The 13,758-nt window shown below is 53.0% G+C and overlaps 1 protein-coding gene across 11 annotated transcripts in view; it reads right to left on the minus strand.

The window, feature by feature from the left end:
• RPH3AL (rabphilin 3A like (without C2 domains)) overlaps positions 1–13,758 on the minus strand; it is an 87,794-nt gene that overhangs the window by 30,623 nt on the left and 43,413 nt on the right. For all 11 annotated transcript variants that reach the window (XM_025214841.1, XM_025214849.1, XM_025214848.1 and 8 more), the window contains exons 2-5: positions 13,278–13,390; positions 11,782–11,925; positions 10,764–10,893; positions 4,186–4,272 (exon numbers count right to left, since the gene is read on the minus strand). In XM_025214841.1, the coding sequence (XP_025070626.1) occupies positions 4,186–4,272; positions 10,764–10,893; positions 11,782–11,925; positions 13,278–13,354 (438 nt within the window). In that variant the 5' untranslated portion in view covers positions 13,355–13,390. The remainder of the gene's footprint in view (positions 1–4,185; positions 4,273–10,763; positions 10,894–11,781; positions 11,926–13,277; positions 13,391–13,758) is intronic.

Genomic DNA, 13,758 nt, shown 5'->3' on the forward strand with positions numbered 1-13,758 from the left:
GATGTCACCTCCCAGCACACCTGGTGTGTGGGCAATGCCAAGGACTGCCAGAATCACCCGGCAGATCAAGGACAGGTATCTGACGCAGACACAATAAACCAAATGGCCACAGACGATTAAAGCCAGATCACTTTCCTCACACACTGAAGGAAGAGTGACCGTGCAGAGCCACAGACTCATGCACACCCAGGCACAGCTGCAAGCCAAAATCCTGGGCCCAAGGTACAGGAGGCATGACAGGGAAATTCTCTCTGCATTACCAAGGGGCTTGTAGCACTTGCATGACAGGTTAAAGGAAATGGCTCACCCGTGCTGCTACAATAAAGTGAGCCTCACTGGCTTTCAGGATGGGCAATTTAAATACCTGCAGTGTATTATCTGGGAAGCAATAAACAGCAGAGAACAAAGCTTGCACTCCCATTAACTTCCTAGTCACAGTTGCTCATTCACACTGAAAAGCTTTGTACAGCACTCGTCTCTGTGGAACATTCGGTGCTTAGTGAAGCAGCTCATCACCTGCTAACGACTCCGACTGAGCCCACACAGAAGCGGATGGTCTCAGATGCCAATGGGACATGGTATCATCCATAAGCCCATGCCCTGCACAACAGACAGACCCTGGGCGGTCAACTGTCAGATGCACAGCATGGAGGGTGACTGAACACAAGCCTTTCCATCCTGTTCCTCTGCTGAGAAGGGAATCAGTTGTTCGTACGTGGAAATGTTAAGAAAGCTTCAGTGCAGGCATGGGCAAAATATGGTCCACAGGTTCCAAACAGGGACAGCGGTTTTGGGTCTCTCCAAAGCCACTTCCTTTTGCTGCTGGCTTGTGACGCAGAAGCAGAACAAAACCTGCTCCTTTCATCAGCCAAGCCATCCTACCACCCGCCTGTCTCAAAGCCAGGCAGAAGACAAAGGCCTCCATGAATCGCTGGAGTACCAGCAGCTTCCACTTTCCCAGGCCTGCTAGTGATCCCCACTGGTGACACAAGCAACCAGCAGAGGAGCAGGTTCCTTCCTTTGCAAAGTGGGAAGCCAGGAGGCTGTGTTAATCAACCTCAGAAATGCACCGGCAGGAAGAGGTGGTGTAAGACACAAGGGGTCTTCATTTTAAGGATGGAGCTTCTTGCTTAAGCTGCGTGTGGCAGTACATGCTGTGTATCTTAAGCTCCGAGACCGTCTTCAGATAAGGGTACTTAGGTCTTCACCAGTCTGCAGATGCCATTCTCCTGTGCCTACCAGAAGATGCGCGCATGCCACCACAGTGCCCAGCCCCTGAGTACAGATCCACGAGCACCCAGGATACATACTCTACATCTCAAGTTGTGAAGCACACAAAACCGCCTTGTGAACAGAACACTTCTAAACATCCAGCGATTAAACCAGCCCTCCTCTGCACAAAAAGACTGCACAGAGGAACTGCTTGGCACTCCTAAAGGGGGCAATACTGCAGCAACACCTTATTTTCTCTGCACACACTGAGGGGTCACCATCCTTAGTTGTCCTGGTCTGCTCCAGGGGCAGCGCTGGTGTAGCTACGCTGAGGGCTGACTGCGCCCTCTTTCCAAGTGTACCCCAGGACCACCTAAGGGTGCCAGTGGCAGGCCAGGGGGAGGGCCACACATGTACAGGCATGGTCCTGTGAGTCTGGCAGCACGAGGGAAGGAAGGAGGAGATGCAGTGTGCCTGCCAGAGGCAGGGAGTCCACAGAAAAGCAGCCAACTTAGAGCCATGGGGCCTGTGGTACTGGCTCCTCCAGCTTTCTGGTGATGCTGCTGGACTGCAGTTTCCGGTTTGCACCTGCCTCTGCAGGCCGTCTGGATGCTCCCATGGGGGTCAGTGCACATCCAGCCGGGTCTTCACTCAGGCTCTCTTATCCACTTGGCATGTATGTGGGTTCATGAAGGCAGCTTTCCTTAAGCACCCCCGGGGATAACTGTTCTTCTGGTGTGGTTTAGTACCCACCAAGGTGTTGGGGCTTAAAGCTCACTTTATGGAAATGGGAGGCTCCTCCCTAGCTTGCTCCTGCAGCCATATGGCTGAGGGCAGGCGAAACTTGGGGGCATCCGAACCCCAAGCCTCTGGGCTTGGGCCTACATATAGGATGCCTGAGAAAAGACTTTGGAAATATCTGAAGCCCTTGGTGGGGGTGGAGGAAGTTTGCTGGTTGTAGGGCCACTTATGGTTCTGGACTGGCTCATGGATTTAAACTTGATTTGGCTGGCAACACAGAAAAAAAGAAAGAAAGAAAGAAAGAAAAAGAAGCTTGGCATGCCAGCCTGAACTGGCCCAGCCCAAAGGCTGGTCTGAGGGGACTGATTCCCAGCCGTTTCGCACAAGTGACCTCCAAATCCACCAGGAAAAAAGAAACCACCAAGCCCAAGAGAAGGCACAGGGCACAGCCCGAACCTGCACAACCTACCAGGGACCCCACTGCACCATGGCCTGAGCACTTCCTGGGTGTCTGCAGGATGGGGCTCCCAGGCTGCCCCTCTCTGCACAGCCAGCACTGGGCAGGGAGCAGGGGCCAGGATCTTTGTGATGGCCAAGCAGGAGAGGACCTCAGCAGTGTCCCAAGTACATGGGTGCTTGGCCAGTTATAGAGACTCACTTGTGCTCTGCATAGGAGCTGCTAATGAGGTAATATTCACCCTGGAGTCTTCTCCTAGTGATACAAGATTCATTTCCTCAGGTCCACACTATTTAGTCCGTAAGGATCTCCAACAGAGGATCCAAATTACCTCCCCCATCGCCTCACATGTCAATATAGCACAAACAAGGAGATGTGCTTCATAAATATCATGCACAAATAGCTGGAGCACTGGCTTAGAAAATTACTGGCTGACACCAGCCTGCTGCTGAGGTGCCCGGAGCCAGCTAGCTCGCTGGAGGCTTCACGTTCGGGTTACAATCTGCTGAGGCCCCTTCTCCTGACACACGGAGGAGTTTAGCCCTGGGGGAAGGTTTGATGGTCTGGAGCATGTTAGCGCTGAAGGGGGCAGAGCATGCGGGAAGCTTGCTCTGACCTCTCTGAAGTTTTCCAGTCCTTTCCACCAGCCCAGAATTCAGAAAGGAGTTTAAGGAGACAGGAGTGAATTAAAAAGAAGTTTTAAAAAAAGAGAGAGAAAAAAGAGAGGAGAGGAGGGAGCTAATGCTGTATTTCTGCAGATCCTGCTGGTTTCCATTCACAATGCTTGGAGCCGTGGTTTCATTAGGGAAAAGCTCCAAAGGTTACTGTACCCCAGAGCACAATCTGCAGATAAAACTTATTACCAGCCATTTTAATGCTCTTCTTTGTCCAGAGATCACAGCTTTTTATTATTTTTTATATAAAGGAATGAGAAAAAGGGGCAACTGAGCAGAGCTGGAAGAGGAACAAGCAACAAAGAAGACAGAAAGAAGCAAAGGGAGAACCCAATATCCCACCTGCCCTGGCACCGAGCTCTGCAGAAGGCAGAGGGTGCCTTGATCTGTGCCCCTCCCAACCCTGGCTGGAGTCTGGGATAGGCAATATCTGGATGGTTCAACAGGTTGAGCACATTATCCCCCTGAGCCAGTAGTGCATTTGGTGCCCAGCATGGCTCTATCAGCACTGCTTTCCTGCCATGAACCCAAAATTAAACATGGGTATCCGATGATGCCTCAGCTGAATGTCAGCTTTGCAATTACAGCCTGGCAGAAGTTGCTGCTTCAGTTAAATCCTTGGCTCAGTTTCTCCGTAGGGACATAACCAAGGAAGGGCTTTCTGTGGCCTAGCTGCTGCTGTCTTTGGCCATGGTGGGGTCTCCTAACTCACTGGTCACAGCACCACATTTCTAATTTGACAACTGAATTCACTGGGGTCAGTGTTTTGCCATTCAGGGCCAATGAAAGCACCAGGCTTGCTTGTTACAGCTGCAGAGTAGGGAAGGGAGCCCTGGTCTCCTGACTGCCAGTGCAGAGCCATGCCGTGCCCACCAGACCCAAGGGCCACAGCCAGAAAGACCTTGGAGTCAGCTGCCAGGACCTGGTCCAAGCTCCGCCAGCAGTGTTCAAGCCTCATTCCTTGGACGCTAAAACCGTCACTTCAGCTGTGCTTCCCCTACCCCCCAGCTCCCTACCCCACCCGCTCCCCTGGTGATGCCCAGCACAGGCCTCTTTGGCACCAGTGACAGACTGGAACCCTGCCCCTTCGCTGCACTTTACCTCTCTCTGCTCGCTGCAGATTTTGCAGAGCCACAGCGGGCGCTTCTGGGTCCCCAGGGTTTCAATCCCGCACTTGGTGCAGACTTTCTGTAGAGAGGAGAAAGGACACAGGACAACGTCAGAGCCTTCCTTGTTTCTGCTCAGCACAGTGCTGCTTTGTGGGGGCCAGACCAGGCCACGTTCATCCCAAATGCTTAAGTTTTTTAACAGGGAATAGGGCTCGCTTCTCCTTCCCGTGGTTATCAATCACAAGGCAGTTATTCTGGGATCATGTAGGCACGAGAAGCAAGAAAACCAAGCCAGTAACTATAATGGAGTTACCCCCGAGTTGTGCCTGATAGGGGGGAGACCCAGGAACAATATTTCACCCCCTCCCCCCTCCTTGAGGCTCTGGGAAATGTTTCCAGATCCTGTTTTAAATCCCACTACACGATGTACAATTTTACAACGCACTCCAAGACACAAGCACTGCTGTGCCAAAGTTGGCAAAGTCAACTTTCATTGCCAGGGACAGAGCTGAACAAACAGAGAAAATGGTGTCAGAGAGTTTTCATTTGATTTACATGCTTTTGAATTTGAGGAGCATGGGAGGAAAAGTCCCCCGCCTCCACCTCAACTGTATTTGGTCCGGGCAATGGTTGATTCTGAGCTGCCTGGGCAGAGGGAGACTGCAGGCAGGCAGGCAGGCAGGCAGCTTCCCAGAGAAACAGCCCGATGGCGTTTTATGGAATCTATTTCTGCACAAGAAAACGCGTGTCTCCCCGCCGGCATGACGAGCCATTTACAACCTGAATCATCTAATGTTCCATAATGAAGCCAATGCGTATTGGGCTCGGCTTGCAGCTGGGATAGGAAATTAGATTGATTCTTTGATCAGCACGCAGGGAAAACTGCACGCACAAGGGCTGCGGTGAGTCAAACCTTGTTAACAGCCATTCACAATGGAAGCCCCAAGTTGTGCTTCTCCATAGTCCCTGGGTAACGTGCCTTAACTCAGACCCAAAGGGTCTGTCCACAGGGATAAGTGTCAGTCACATGGCACTTTCACTCCTCAGTCTCTAGGACAACGGGCAGAGAAACGCAAGTCTGGAGGTGGTTTCACCATGAGGCTGACTCTGTTGGACAGCGTAATCCAAAGGCAGGACTGTCCCAAGCTCTGATCCCAGCTCTACCAACTACCTCATTGCACGCTCTCAGCTAACCTCTGTGTCCGGGGCTGGCCTGTAAACCCCCTTTGAAGCCATGCTGGGGATTACTGCTCATCTGTATCTGCAGCTACCCAGCCCATTAGTCAGTCACAAAACATGCCAAATCTCATTATGGGCTGCACGAGCTTCCCTGTGCATCCCATATTCCACCTGCTGCTGACCAAGTCGTACAACAGCAACTTAGGGCCCAAGAGGCAAAATTTACCTACAAGCCAGGACCTAGAAGCTCAGCTGCGCCTCCTGCTCACACCGGGTGCTGAGCTATGCATCTGCCTGGGCTCAGTCCCGGGGAGGATCCCACCTGCCAGCAGGCCCTCCTACACCATGGGCTTGCGTGCGATGTTCCCTGAGGACCCATGCTGTTCTTTCTGTACAAGCAAGCAGCTCCATGTGGGAAGAAGCAAATGGGCTCTGCAGGAAGGATAAATGCCTAAGCCCTAAATTACATGCCACTGTCACTCAGTACAGAAACACAGCTCATGCAAAGGAAACAGGATTTTTCTTCCCCACAGCCCCCAGCAAAGATGTGGGGGTTATTCTGTGCACTGCACTTCCACAAGATCAAGCAGAGTATGTTTAAGGAAAACTCAACAAGACAGAAGTTCAAAACCATCAGGCTCAAAGTGCATAGGGGCCCAATCCGGAGCGACATGCTGGGAAGCTCTGGATAAGAACGGCCTCTCTCTCCATCCCAGGAAAAACACTTCTGATCTTAAAAATAACCTCCCCACCCCCAAATACAGATAAAAATGTGAGTGCTTACAAACCTTGCAAAACTGAATGAACTGAAACATTCCTGTTTGGATCCACTGAGGCATTTTGCCTGGATCATTCCAAATGGTTTATTTGGCATATGAGTGTTTTCTAACTCAAGAGAGTCCCTGACTTTGCTCAAACTGCCAAACAAGAAGGAATCTGGAAGCCGGAAACCGAACTTCATGTTTGCAAGACATCAAAAAGGGAGGTTTTGACAACTCTGAAATTTCTCAAAACATTTCTTTGTCCAGAAGATCGGCTGAAGCCAGACCTTCCCCACAAACAGCATCAGTGTCCACAAAGCCACTTTTCAGCAGGAAAAGAAAGACAGCAACTTCCAGGATCAGCCCAGGCAGACTCTAGTCCTGCTCCAGTGCCAGCGATGCCATTAGGAACATTCCCAGTGGTTTCAACAGGCTCTGGCTCTGTCAGCAGACTGCCACATGGTGCACTCCACCCCTGCTTTGTTCTGCGCTTGCAGATGTGGTTTCTCCTGCCACCAAGTGTGTGGGGAAGGAACAAGGTACAAGGCTTTCCCAGCCCAGCTTTGACTGCAAGTGCAGGCTAGGAAATGCTCTCAAGCAGCTGCTGGACCCCAAGGTCCCCGCAGAGAGAGGTGCAAAATGAACTAGATCTCTCTCTCCAGAACCAGAACAGACCTGAGCAAGCTATTTGCTACTGGTGCCACCTTTGGGTGGGTTTCTGGGAGGGCAAGAGATGTTGCTGTACCTCTGCTTCCCACAGTGAAGGGTCCGGACAGCCCTCGCAGCAGGGGCGGTTTGTGGAGGAGAGTGAGGATGCCAGTGGCTCTTACTCCCCCAGCAACATGAGCTTTCCTGCTGTTGCCTATGCAGCCAGCTTGCTGCCACCAGCTCTTCCTGGGATATGATCCCCTGAAAGAGCTCCCTCTCCGGTCAGCGCAACCTCAGGAGACAGACTGCGTCTCACTGCATAGTGCGGTGCTGGGTAGCGATACCCGTGCTAGCTAGAAGCCAGAAGCAGCGCTGCCAATGGGGTCTCTCTCCACAGCGCTGTGCTGTGCAATGCAGACCTCTCCGCAGACAAACTGCCAAGGTGTAAATTAGCCCTCTGCTACCGCCCCAGCTCTTGCACCCCCTGACTCCCATACCAGCCTGCCCATGGGCAAGCTGTCATGCAACAGGACAATTGAACATCCAAGCCTATATCCTACCTAGAGAGCCTAGTGCCTGATGCAGCCTGAGTGATGTTGAACACTTGAGGCTGATGTATGCAGCACAGCAGCACCCCACTGGAGGCTGTCCTTTTCTTCTCCCCCACTCCCTGTGCATTTGAAGCAGGTGACGAGCCAACTGCTACCTGTCAGACGGGATGGGAGGCTGCAGGGACTGCTGTTCCAGGCGGCAGCGTGAGCTGTCTTAATGTGACCCGAGCCCTCAGCCACCCCCTCAGACTGGGACAGAAACTCAAGCCCTTAAGACCTCGGTAGGTTTTCATCCCGTTCAAATGCTCCCTCCAGTGGTGGTCTGCTGAACTTTTTATCCCTCCCGACATTGTAAGAACAAGGCCAAACATCCAGGGGTTGCCCTGCTCCTCACCTCCTCCTCTTGCCCCAGACATGGAGAGTTACAGACACTTCCTACAGAAACCCTGTCCTTTGCTAGCTAGGAGATGAGGGTCCTTCTGCCCAGTCTATGTTTTAGAAGCACGGTCAATATTGACGCCCATTTCCTTGGTACAAAGAATATCACTCACTGGGTAACTGCTGTTACTGATCCAGGCACTGTCTGCCTTTCGGTCCTGCACTGCTTCACCCTGCCAGTTTGTATTTATTTCCAAAATAATAAAATCTCTAATAATAAAACTGCTCTTGGCTTTTTGCCATGAGATATTAACACAGAAGAAGGTGCCTAGAAGGCACAGAGGACTTTAAAAGCTGGGAAAACCTCTGTATTTTGTAGGAGCAACTTGACTGAGACAGGCTCAGTGCCCTGTTTCACAAGGATTAGGTTGCATTCATTATAATGATTCCTGTTGGTCAACTAAATGGGGCTGCAACAAGTTTCCAATGAGATGGTAACAGAGTGGCACTAGCAAGGAAAATATGAACTTTAAAAATCCATAATTCCCTGACAAGGCATTGCTCACTGCCCAGAACACTGCATGAGAAGAGGAAGCAAACTTAAAGCAACCAGCCATCTCCTAGAGTGCTCTGGCGGGTCATGGCCCACTCCACTGCCTCCCCCCCCGCCAAGTGCTGTGGACACAGCAGTCAGGAAAGCCCCCAAACAGCTTGTGCCTCCCAGATGCAACAGCAAGGGAGCCTGGGTCATGGAAGGGCCACTGTGAAACAGGCTAGAAAGTAGGGCTTTCCCTCCACTTTTCCCACTCTGCCCCTGCATCCAGGCTGATGGGGTACAGGCTGGAAGAACCCAATGAACCAACAATGCTGGCCCTAGGCCAGGGCCTTCCAGGACAAGGAGCAGAGGGTAGGTGGGGCTATTACCCTCATGTTTCATAGTAGCTAGGGTCAGGAGGGACCTGAACAGATCATCTAGCCTGACCCCCTGCCACAGGCAGGAACGAATGCTGGGTTCACAAGACCCCAGACAGGTGATCATCCAACCTCCTCTTGAATTTGCCCAAGGTAGGGGCAAGGGCCACTTCTCTTGGAAGTTGGTTCCAGATTTTGGCCATCCTAACTTTAAAATATTGCCTTCTGATCTCTGACTTAAACCTATCCTCCATCAGCTTATTACCATTGTTCCTCGTCACCCCAGGTGGTGCTGGGGAGAAAAGGGCTCTCTGCCTATTTGCTGTTGATCCCCCCTGATGAGCTTGTAGGCAGCCACCAGGTCCCCCCTCAGCCTCCTCTTGCTGAGGCTGAACAGGTTCAGGTCCCTCAGCCTCTGCTTGTAGGGCCTGTCCTGCTGCCCTCTCACCAAGCGGGTGGCCCTCCTCTGAACCCTCTCCAGGGTCATAGAGGAAGACACCATGAGATAGCCCAGGTCTTAGACTACCCCATGGAAGACTATCAGGAGACTCTCTAGCTCCAGGGGTGGTTCAGTACTGAAAAAGATCATCTCGGGAGCATGTGGATCTCCATCATTAGGAGCTTCCAAGTGCAGGTTAGATAAACATTTGCAAGGATGATCCTGCCTATAGCCGGGGCATGGACTAGATGACTTCTTCAGATCCTTTCCAGGCCTGTCTCTCTCTGATTCCATGCCACCCTTTGCCACCAGCTCAATACATGCAATTTGTTGAAAGTGGCAATAAAGAAAACACCCTGTTTTCCCGTATTTCTAGACTGACTACTCTTGGATGTGCTAGAAGCAGGATCTCCAGGGGAAGAGGGTGGGAGCACAGCACTTCCTGTTATTCTTTCTGCTCAAAATACAGGAAATAAATAGCAGGCTCCTGCACTCACCAGCCCTTTGCGCTCCATGCACATCTGAGCACAGGCACAGCCCAAGGATCTACACCTCATTGCTCCAAACACTGCCTTGCCCTTGCTCTCCATCCCATAGCTCCACTCAGGCCAAGTCTGCTGGGCTCAGGGACCCCCTCCCACTGTCATGTCAGGATCCCATCCTGTGAGGGTTACTGAGTTCAGGGTAAAGGGTTTGTTAACAATTATCGGGCCCCATTGGCTCACAGCACCTCCTGTGCCAGGCATCGCTAAACAAGGCACTCTTGTTCCAAATGCAATGCCCTATCCTGCCTCTGGCCTCCTCAGCAGAGTGGATCGAGAGGCAAGATATTCCCCACCCCAAAGCAAGCCCTGGTGCCAGCTGGTGATCCTCCTGGCAGCCGGCAGAGCAGAAGACCAGGATCTCAGCACAGGGCCACAACAAACCACAGCAAAGGGCCAGAGGCAGTGTGCCATGCTCTGGGCAGACCTGAGCAGTTTTGAGCTGCAGGCTCCAGGGGCTGCCTCTGCCTAGGGAAGTGTGGCCTGTGGCGTCTTACTTGGTCCTCAGGCCTTGCTCTGGCTTGAGGGAGAGGGAGTCAGTGGGACAGCACCCCCATCTCCTGCTGCTGTGCCAGGCACTGTGCCAACAGCCCCCCCCCAGCTTGCCCTTCCCTGGGCGTGTAGCTGAGGTGCAGTTCTTTAGAAATGGAGATTTCTCCCTGGGGAAAAATGGGTTTCAAGTGCATGAAAAACAACCTCCCAGCAGAGCGCTCTCTTAGCAGATGAGGTGGTTGCCTTGGAAATCATCATGTCTGCAGCATTCCAGCTTAACCCCTTGGCTGCTGGAGTCCGGCCCAGCCGTGGTCTCCCACTGGGGTGTTGGCATGACAGCAACAGCTTTGCAAAGTCAAGCCCCATTGCAAACAGCACTGGAAACAGACACACAGCAACATCCCCAGAAGAGGCAGCGGATATGCCAGCCAGTGAGGCAGAGAAACCAAACATGCCATCTTTTGGCTGGGGGCCAGTATGGACCTGGAGGCTATCTACCTGTTCCACCACTGTGCCAGCCTGGAGCCTGCCTGAGGGATGCGCTCCATCCCAGAGGTGGCTGCAATTTATTGATGTTCATACAGAGGACTTGGGGAACAAGAACCCAGTGCATGGTGTCAAAGGCAGCCCCAGGTGTTTGCTGGAAAGCCCAGTGCTGTCAACCTCACCTTTTTGCAGTCCTGGCAAAAGACGGCCGTGGAGCCCAGCAGCCCAAGCAGCTCGCCACACAGCAGGCACTGAGACAGCCCATTTCCCATCACGTTCTTCCTCATGTTCTCCAGCCGCTCCACCAGGCGCCTGCAGGGCAGCAAAGGACGCAGGGTTGGAGGAGATGCCTTTGGCATTGAACAGTGGGTTACTGCCATGACCCAGATTCTACAGGGAAGTGGGGTGGCACTAACCAGTGGCATCAAAGGCCAGACCACATCTATTTGCCCAAGAAAAGGTGCAGGCACACTGGGGAGAATGCTATACAAGCTGGACCTGGTCTGGGAATAACTAAAGTCTCCTGTCCCCTCAGTCTGTAGCAAACTCAGCCTTCCCCTGGCTGCTTCCCCTGACTAAGCATGACCAGACCCAAGCCTTGCACTGTCTTCAGCAGGGCCAAAAGCAGAACAAAAACTGTGCAACAGCTAGCATAATGTGGAGAAGGACAATGCCAGCAAATTAAATAACTCAGGCTGATGAACCCAGCCAGAACTCTCCACTCACTCGTTGCTCCCAGCAGACAACTCCCCCGAGGGGAATCCAGCTCGGGAGTCCTGACGGCAGTCCAAAGGCAGGGCAGCTCCAGCACCATTCTAAGATGCTCTATCTGGCTCCCACGGTCTTGTCCAGAGTCCTCAAGTGGCCACACCAGCATCATGCCTAGCATAGGCAGGCTACACTGCTCTCTGCACACAGACCCAGTCACTAGGCACTGCACCAGTGCCTGCAATCACAGCAGATCTTTGATTCAGACCTGGTTCTGGCATAGGGATGAGCAATGTCTCTGCTAGGGATGAGGGAATGTGGTAACCTCCCTGCCTTTCAACCAGCTCAAATCAGAAGGCAAAGGAGGAGTGGGCCTCAGAGGGCCTGCATGGCATCCCAAGTACAAAGGGACAGGACCAGAGCTGCAGCACAGGACCAGACTCTTCCTGAAGGGAGAGAAGGGGCCAACCAAGCCAGGAGGCAGCAACATACCCAATGCGCTGCTGCTCAACGAGGTCCAGCTTCTCTGCCCGGTGGATGACCTCCAGGATGACATCTAGCTCCTTTGGGTTCAGCGCCTGCATTTTCCTCTGCTTGTCAGTCTGGAACGTGTGCACCGACCAGCCTGTCTGGAGCCTGTGGCACAAACAGACCATGTTATGAGGTCTGGAGCATCGCAGAAAGGACACGCCGAATCCCCTGCTGCATGCCCTGCTAACCATGCTGGTGAGCTGAGCAAACCCAGCCACACACCTGCTTGTTCCTAGGTCAGGAATCTATACCTGCCCTGATCAAATCCAAGCACTCTCCCTGCCCCACCTGCCCTCCCCAGCTGGGCTGAGACCCACTCCCCTGACCTGTACCTGACCCACCCTGCCATGTGATGCTCTCCAGGCAGGCCTTGCCTTCCTTCTACCTGCGCAGGCTGGCACACACACTTCTGTCTGCCTGGCAGAGGCAACGCGCAACCCCGTGCTTAGGCAGGAAATTGGTGTCTAAGCCTTCCAAGGCGGCTGGCCATCTCAGATCCCACAGGCTTTGAGTGTTCAACCCGAGATACCCTGAAGGGGCCTGGTTTTAGGAAATTAAACTATCTTGCCTTGGAAAAAAAAATTCAAGCCCTTATAAAGGCGCCTCAGTCTGTGCAGCCAAAATCTGCCAGAAATGTAGACCCAGGAACTCCACTGCCAGCTCAGCCACGGACTAACTGGGTACCATGGGCAAGGCAGTTCCCTCTCCCCCTGCCTCTCGGGCTGGCTAGCAAATGTCATGCCTCCCAACCTCACTTGGGTTTCCTGGCCGAAACAGTCAAGGCAAGAGCAGGTCAGGGTACTGTTGCAGCATTCTGCTCAGTGCCAGGGCATGAGGTTTTAACATGGGCTCCCCGGAAGTGGCTGCAGGCTGCCGTGCTCTGCCTCTTTCACACTCATGGTCCATCTCCCATCAGCCTGGTGAGGAGGAGGAGGAGGGGCAGAACTGTCTCGCATTGAACCACACTGATGCAGACGCTGGGCTGGGAGTGGGGGCAGCAGGACCTGGGCTGCCACGAAAGGAGAGCAGCTAAAGACAAGTATGGTTCTAGCTGCTGAGTCATTTCTCTCCCTTCCCCTTCTGCGCATTCGCACCTCCACTATTTTGACTTTCGGGAAAGATCAAATGAAATGTTGCTCTGAACAAAAGAGTGGGCGCCAACTGGGGGAGGCCATCAATTATGGATGGGATGCTGACGAGGCTGGCTTCTGCTGCCACTTGCTTCACCTCTCAGAGAGGGGGCTGGCGGGATGGACTCAGGAGTGGGACAGCACTTCCCCGAGTCCACCGGAAAGAGAGTGATGAAGCAGGGACTGGAACCCAGGTCTCTCAAGCCTGACTACTGAGAAGTCCCTTTGCCATTCGACAGCTCCGGGATATGGATGGCTCTGCACTGCACTCCTGCATCAGAACCACAGCCCAGGAACGAGGCAGGAGGGCCGCAGAGAGGTACTCACTTGGCTCTCAGTGCCAGTTGCCGGTCATTGGGACACACCCACTGATCCACCCCACTGCCAAAGATCGTGTCCGCCATGGCCACTGACTAGCGCTAAGGCAGGAGCAATTACACCTGTAAGAAAAAGAAACAGGATAAGCTCTGATGGCACTATCCAATGCACCCACAGAGTTCACGCTGCATAGCCGCTGGGCGTAGGCCTCCAGCCCCAGCCTGCTGCACTGCTCTTGACTGAAGACAAAAGGTTATAGTTGAGCTCCAGGACTGACGCCTGAGAGCAGAGCTTGGCCAGTGGCCTCAGTGCATCAGAGATGACAAGCTCACTGGAGAATGAAGCAATGGTGGTACCCCGCACCTTCCTACAGGAAAACTCCAGGCACTGGAAAAACAGCAGAGAACCACAGAGATAACTGGGGCTGACTCTGGGGTTTGACACATTGCCCTGCCACATGGAAGGAGGGGCCCAGGTCTTGTCCTCCAGT

Source organism: Alligator sinensis, unplaced genomic scaffold (assembly GCF_000455745.1).
Source record: "Alligator sinensis unplaced genomic scaffold, ASM45574v1 scaffold1801_1, whole genome shotgun sequence".
Taxonomy (NCBI): Eukaryota; Metazoa; Chordata; order Crocodylia; family Alligatoridae; genus Alligator; species Alligator sinensis.